The sequence below is a fragment of the Condylura cristata genome, unplaced genomic scaffold (assembly GCF_000260355.1).
Source record: "Condylura cristata isolate star-nosed mole 26May11 unplaced genomic scaffold, ConCri1.0 scaffold00030, whole genome shotgun sequence".
NCBI lineage: Eukaryota > Metazoa > Chordata > Mammalia > Eulipotyphla > Talpidae > Condylura > Condylura cristata.
Window position 1 is genome coordinate 3,111,076 of NW_004567131.1, and position 6,774 is coordinate 3,117,849.

A 6,774-nucleotide genomic window follows, 5' to 3' on the forward strand; every position below is an offset into this window, starting at 1 on the left:
AAAAAAAATACTCCTAAAGTTGCCTACATTTTTAAAAGAGTGTTTATTTACTGACTCTAATTGGACAGTGTAACTAATAGAATAAAAATCTAATCAGGGCAGAAGAGGCTACTTTGGATCAGCATGTCTGTCCATAGACTAGCTCACGTGGCCTGGTGAACTGACTCCTCACCCCCTGCCTCCTGCCACATTTCCACCAAACGTTCTTACTTTTTTCATTGCCAAGCTACAAGTCCTGAAAATTTCCAAACATTTCTTTCTTCCACACCTGGAAAAGTAAGATTTTTTTTAGTCAGAGTAGGCCAAACAATGGCTACCTCTCAACGGTCTAACAGGCAAAAGTTCATTTTTTTCTCTTATTCCATGTCCTTCTAAATTGGCAGGGACAGAGTCCTCTGTTTATCCCATTCTCACTTAGTGCCTCAGAATAATAGGGGCTCCACCAGCACTAGCTGCTTTAGTGAAAAAGGAGAGTTGGTTAAGACTTTTAAAAAGCCTCAAATTAAAGAGGCACATGTGCCCTCTGCCAAAGAAAGTCACGTAGCTCTGCCTTGTTTCACGTAAGCAATAAAAGCTCAGTTCTCTTGGTGAGGAGAAGCAGAGATGACCCAGTGTGGCCTTTAAGAGTAGTGCCTCCTGCTACAGTGAGTGAGGGGAAAGAGTATCACCAGTAGTTTCTAAATCCAGGAATGCATTGTAAATGGTGCACTGAAGGGGTTTAAAACTATGAATTTAAAAATTGAAGTTAGATAGTGGTAGGATCATACTAGTAGATTAAGGGGAAATAATGAGCCAAAGTTTTTTTTCCCCTAGAGTTTTGCTTTTGTTACAAAAAGGATCTGGAATCCAGTTATTTTCTTCAAAACATATCGGTAGTTACAAGCTAAGACATTTCTCACAAACTCAGCAGCAGCTATAATAGCTGCCACCGGGACCCGGCCCTCCCCAATGGTGTACACAGCCTCTCAGCCCACGTGTCCACACAGTCAGGAAACACTGAGGCCTCTGAAGCAAGGACTAGGTATTCCTTGGGGCAGTGTTGGGGAAAGCAGGGACATCAGAGGACGTGCCCCCCTCTTCTGTGTGCCACTTTCCTTCCAGGACCCAGGGGTTTTACCTTCAGAATAACTATACACAGTTGGCCAAGAATTTCATTACAGTGTTTAGATCCTTTCTAAATCACTCCTTGTGCTGATTACCCAGTAACAGGTCAGCAGAAGGCATCTGTGACCTCACCAACCAGAAATCTGGTTTTCCTGGAAAAAATTTTGTAGTCATGGCCAAGGAAGTAAGACTTTTCCAGGGTAGATAAATGGCTAGTGCCCTCATAGAGTTTCCTGTGCTACACCATGGCCTTAATTAAGGCTTTTGAATCTTCATCTGAAGAAAATAGTAAGCATTATAAGAGTCAGGAATCTTGATAAATTAATATGAAAAATGTGTTTATTGTGACTAGCAGCAGAGCCAGGGCACACATGCAGAGCTGGGCAGCCGTCCTCTGCAGCGCTCTCCTCTGCTGCCGTCAGCACGTGGTCCGTGCAGGTTAGTGCCCCACGTGCGACAAATGAGCAGTGAGAGCTGCTGATTCAGAGTCACTGAACTAGTTGATAATGAGAGCACTGGTCACGTCGTCCTGCTTATTGGACCTGTGTTGTGTGGACCTGTGTTGTGTGCACATACTGTCTTATTTCTTGTAATATTACCTCCTGTGGGTTAATACCGGCTCCTTGTGGAAACAGAAGCCCTCCATACAGTGGTGGGGCAAGAAAGAGGATAAGCTAAAGTTTAACTCCCATTTGGAGAAGAAAAAACTAGGAGATAAGAAGACTGTAGGGAGCGCAGAACCTCCCAGGGCTCAACCTCATGAGCCCCACCCTGGCAGCAGCTGTTTGGCAGCTCAGGGTTCACCAACTTCCTTCACTCTTGTCTAGCAAAGGATACGTGCCATTTCTAGAAACTGCACAGCTTTTACAGCTTCTTATTGGTCCAGTTTTGGGGGTGAGGGTTGAGTAGTAACCACTGTTGGCCAGATTTGACAGTCCACTTTCCTTAAGATCTCTAGCTTGTGGTCACTGCTAGGGATTTAATGACATAAAGAGTTGCATATTTTGAGAGCATTTGTTTCATTTTCTATTGGGAATTACAAACCACCAGATCACTACCATTTCTAGAAACTGATCTTCCTTGAAGAAGTACTCAACTCCAGACAATTCCATTAGCCATTTTTCAAATGGTTGGATGGGTTAGAAAATCAGGAAAGAATTATTTAAATACATTTTCTACACTCTAAAATTACTCATCAAACAGGTATACTTTTCTAAACCCCCTTCAAAACAGAACTTTCTCGATGTGGCACATGAGATACAGACATTGGTCCATTGATCTCTCTTTTTACCATCTTTTTTTTTTTCCCCTAACTTTAACAAATCTTTTCTTTGAGACCTTAATTTTTTTTTCTTTTTTCTTTCATTAACTGTTAATTAGGCATTTTGAGCAATGTGCTTGTGTTGTTTTGTATTTAGGCATTTGGGCCAGTTTCAAGGCTTTCTATGACTGAAAGTTAGTAACAGATGATCTTAATAAAGATTTTTTTCTCCTTTTCAGACCAAAGCTAGTGTTCTCCAGAAAGATGGGAATATACAAGAATTTAATTTAGAAAAGGTATGTGCTTTGAAATTGTTGATTTTTCAGCTTCATAATACCAAACAACAACATAGATTTACATGTCTGTGGTTAGGGAAATGATTAAACAAGTCACACCACATTTACTTGTTTGAGTATCATGCAGTCATTTACAACAATGGTTTTATGACTGCAGTTCTTATGGCACAGTGCATGAGAAGCAGATATGCATATTTTGTTACTGCAAATAGATTTTAAAATGCATAAGGAAAAAAAACAAGCAAAGTAATTTAATTTCTCAGAGGAGTGGCTTTTTCTCTGCTTCAGTTTCTTTTTAAAGAAAAAACACTACCTGTGTTTGAAACTGCTGTGATAGTTTAAAAGTGTGAATAGCTATGTTTGGAGAGGTACTGTTAAGTAGAACTTACTGCATTTTTAGGTAATGGTTTGTTTTTGAGAGCACCCTAAAGCACTGCAAAATTCAGCATCTCATCATCATTCTGCTGCTGACTTGTGCAAATATAACTCTTTCCTTCAGCTGCTCGGATTAAATAGGGAGTGAGCAGTGTGTTGAAATATGGTAACATTGAGTAAGAGGCCTCCACAAAGTTCCTTAAAGAATTGGATAATAGGACTCTTGCTAGTTGTGTCTTCACTGCAGGTTGTGAGAAGAGAGAGAAGTCTAATATCTGACTTATGTCATGTGGTGTCTGAATGTCTTTCTACTAGCGGCGTATTTCTCCTGTGGAGTTTTGGGAATGCACTGGGGTCTGATTCTGCTCTGTGTCTACAGGCTCGCTTGGAAGTGCACAGGTTTGGGATCATGGGTTATGGAAAAGGAAAGGAAAGAGTCCTGGAACAGGAGCGCGCCATCATGCTGGGTGCAAAGGTGAGGGCTCCTCCTGTCTTCCATCACCAAACAGGGTCCAGAAAGGGGGAGAGCCCATAGCAAGTCAGGGCAGGTGATTTTAGAAAAGAAAAAAAAAATTATGTTATGTATCTTTTTTCTTTCATTTCAGCCTCCCAAAAATAGTTATGTGAATTACAAGGTTTTACAGGAACAAATCAAAGAAAAAAAGGCAGCAAAGGAAGAAGAAAAGAGAATGGTAAGTGTAATAGCCCTTTCTCTACTAAATTAAAACAGAAAGATGGTTGCAGTTTGCCACAATGGAGTAAATGCTGCCCTGCTGCTGGGGAAGCAGTTGGGTGACAACTGGATCTAGAGTTACATAATCAAATCCTTTCCACGTCTTCCAGTGAACTGCATCTAGTAATAGTGGCAAGTGATTTCACATACGTACACGAAAGGCTTACTTTGAAAGTCCTGTTCGGATCATGTAAGCTGCTTTGACCTTTTTTCTACACCTACTCATTTTTCTGCATTTTATGTTGTATGGAACACAAAGTCCTATTCAAAATCGCAAGGGGAATAGCTGTTATATTCCCTTCCTTTCACCCCAAATGGAAGATTTTACATTCTTCCCTGGAATAACCTTTCACATTCTTGAAAGGATTTTTGGATGAAACTTGGAGTTGTTATGTTTAGTGTGCCTTTTGAAAAAAAAATGTCAAGCATAAATGGTATTTCTGTGGCTTCTGGTCACAAGCCTCTTGTGTGAGTTTCCATCCTCAGTCACTGACACATATATATCTTAAATTCTGAAACCAGGCCCAGGACACAGAGATTTTCAAGAAAAAGAAGAGGAAAGGGCAGGAAGACAGGTGAGTGATAACCATCAGATATTGAACTAGAATGATCTGGATAAACCTTCCCTAATCAAGTCCTTTAAGGGAAGACAATTTAGTAAATTGTCCAGGATTGAGCTGAATTAGGAACCTTCTCCAGTCTTTCATTTTCGAAGACCAGTGGAAAAGCTGAGATAGATACTTCTCACCAAAAACTTCTGCTTGCTCATAAGAGAGCCTGCTGAGCACAGGCTGAGCCTGCCAGTTGCCAAATGCCAAATGAAGCAGACCAGGATTTGAGAAGTGGGGCATTGATTTTGTTGGTTCATACTTGTTGCTTAGCTTTTGTTCTGCTCAAATTACTATTTCAAATTGACTCCTTTTGTGTTGACCTTTTCCTGGATACCAGTGAGCTTGCACATGCCATCCGGTGGTCATCTGTTCTGGTTTTGTGTGTCTGTCTATTGAGGGCCTATGTGTGACAGACACACGAGTGTCTTAGGTGTTAGGGATCTAGCCATCATCACACTGAGGATATCCCTGCCCTTGACAGGCCAACACTGTAGTAAGAAAAACACTCCAAGTAAATATACAGGCAGATCAGGGCGTGCCAGGTGCTGACATGCTGAGTGAGGAGGTTGACGTAGCACATCACGAGAGACATATCACAGGACTGAGCTGGTTGTCTCTCTAAGGGGTGACATCTGGGTTGAGAACTGGGTGAAGAGGAGGGCACAGCCAAGAAAGATCTGGTAGCAGAACACTTCACATAGAAGAAACCAGTGCAGGGAGGCTGGGAGTGTGTCTTTGGGATTGCAGGAAGACCAGAGGCTCCAGCTGGGCGGGCGCCATGCGTGGCAAGGGGTTGGGCTTTGGCACTGTCGTCCTTCCTTGTAGTTTGACACTGATACTGTTCTCACTTTCCAAATGCAGGAAGTCCAAAAAGAAGAAATCAGCTCCCAGTATTTTGTCGGGTGGACAGATTGGACAGGTTGGAAAATTCAAAAATGGGACACTGATTCTGAGCCAAGTTGATATCAGGAAAATAAATTCTTCCAGAGTGGCTAAATGAAGTACTTCATATAAAATAAAGACAGGAGCAGGAAAGACTGAAGCTGGGCCCTACCGAGACTTCCAGATTAATCTTATTTTTTTCATATTTCATTGATTGCTTTTTTATTTTAGAAAAAATCCAGTGGGAATGCAATTTCTAGTTACTGAATTTTTTATGGTGATAACTGCTGCAGTGGAATATAAAGTACACCGATTGAAAAGAATGTTTATTATTTTGATAAAGGTTCATTCCGGTTACACTTTCACTGGGGCTTTTTGTACATTTGCTTGTAATAAGATTTTTTTGTCATTTTATTGATGAGTAAGTTTTCCTGGTGACCTTTAAATTCTTTCAATTTAAAAAAAGATAATATTATATTGGCCTTCCCTGGTGGCGCAGCGGGTTAAAGCACAGCACTGAGAAGCTTAAGCCACTTCCGCATGAGTTCGATCCCTGCCTGCCTGCCCCGGAGGAGATCCACATGGTGTGGCAGACCTCTCCTGACCCGCCCGCTGCTCCCCTCAGCAGTGTACTTCGTAGATCTGCCTGTTCTGCTCCCCACTCTGTCTCTGGTGAATCCTCTCACCCTCCGCATCTCTGGCCTGTACCCCAGTTCTGTATGAATGAATAAATAAATCTTTAAAAAAAAAAAAGATAATATTGCTGTATCATGAAAAAACAAAGAATGTGATACTTATCGTTGTATTTGGGGAATAATAGTTATTTTTAGCCTACCAAGTATATAAAATCTACATTGTAAGAAGGTCTAAATGAAGTACAAGTTTTGTGGTACCAGTGGTATCAACTGTTAAATAATATGATGTATAAATTTAACTCATCTTAGCACCTACATTGAAGTGAATGTTCTCTCCTTCAAATTAACCACTGTGGGCCTTTCCACTGGCCAGTCTGCCTCAGAGGAGGCCTGTAGGCAGCAGCTGTGGTACCAGGCAGGATGGCATGGTCCAAAAACCCTATTTCCACAAGCACTGGCAGTAGTTAAACTAGCTGGGATGGAAGACATGTAGAGACAAGACCCAGTAAGCTAAGGCAGCCCACATGGGCTGGCATCTGGTGAACAGCTTTATCCGCCTGGCATCATGCCAAGGTGCATGCCAGCAGGGGCTTCAGCCTGGAGAAGTTAAAGGGCCGGCATCCACAAGAAGGTTGACCAAACTATTTGGATTTTGGTAAGTTCCAGGAGGCGGAACCAGTCCCCCACATCAGTGGAGGCCAAGGTTTAGAGCCCGAAGGAGTATTCCTCCTCTCTCCTCCTCTTCCCCAGAAAGCCTGAAGGTCCAAGAAAAGAGACAGCATCGCACAAAATGTCTCCAGGCTCACCATGGAGAAGGGGAACTTCAGGGCCAGCATTGCATGGTCTTCCCCGGCGCAGGGCATTTCAGCATCTGGGT

General features: G+C 42.1%; 1 protein-coding gene across 1 annotated transcript in view; it reads left to right on the plus strand.

The window, feature by feature from the left end:
- The window catches only part of LOC101621599 (chromosome unknown open reading frame, human C1orf131), a 12,857-nt gene extending 7,125 nt beyond the window's left edge, over positions 1-5,732 (plus strand). Inside the window, exons 4-8 of the mRNA XM_012731255.1 lie at positions 2,605-2,661; positions 3,416-3,511; positions 3,642-3,728; positions 4,292-4,344; positions 5,242-5,732. Coding sequence (XP_012586709.1) covers positions 2,605-2,661; positions 3,416-3,511; positions 3,642-3,728; positions 4,292-4,344; positions 5,242-5,380 — 432 coding nt within the window. The 3' untranslated portion in view covers positions 5,381-5,732. The remainder of the gene's footprint in view (positions 1-2,604; positions 2,662-3,415; positions 3,512-3,641; positions 3,729-4,291; positions 4,345-5,241) is intronic.
- Positions 5,733-6,774: the final 1,042 nt, after the last annotated feature.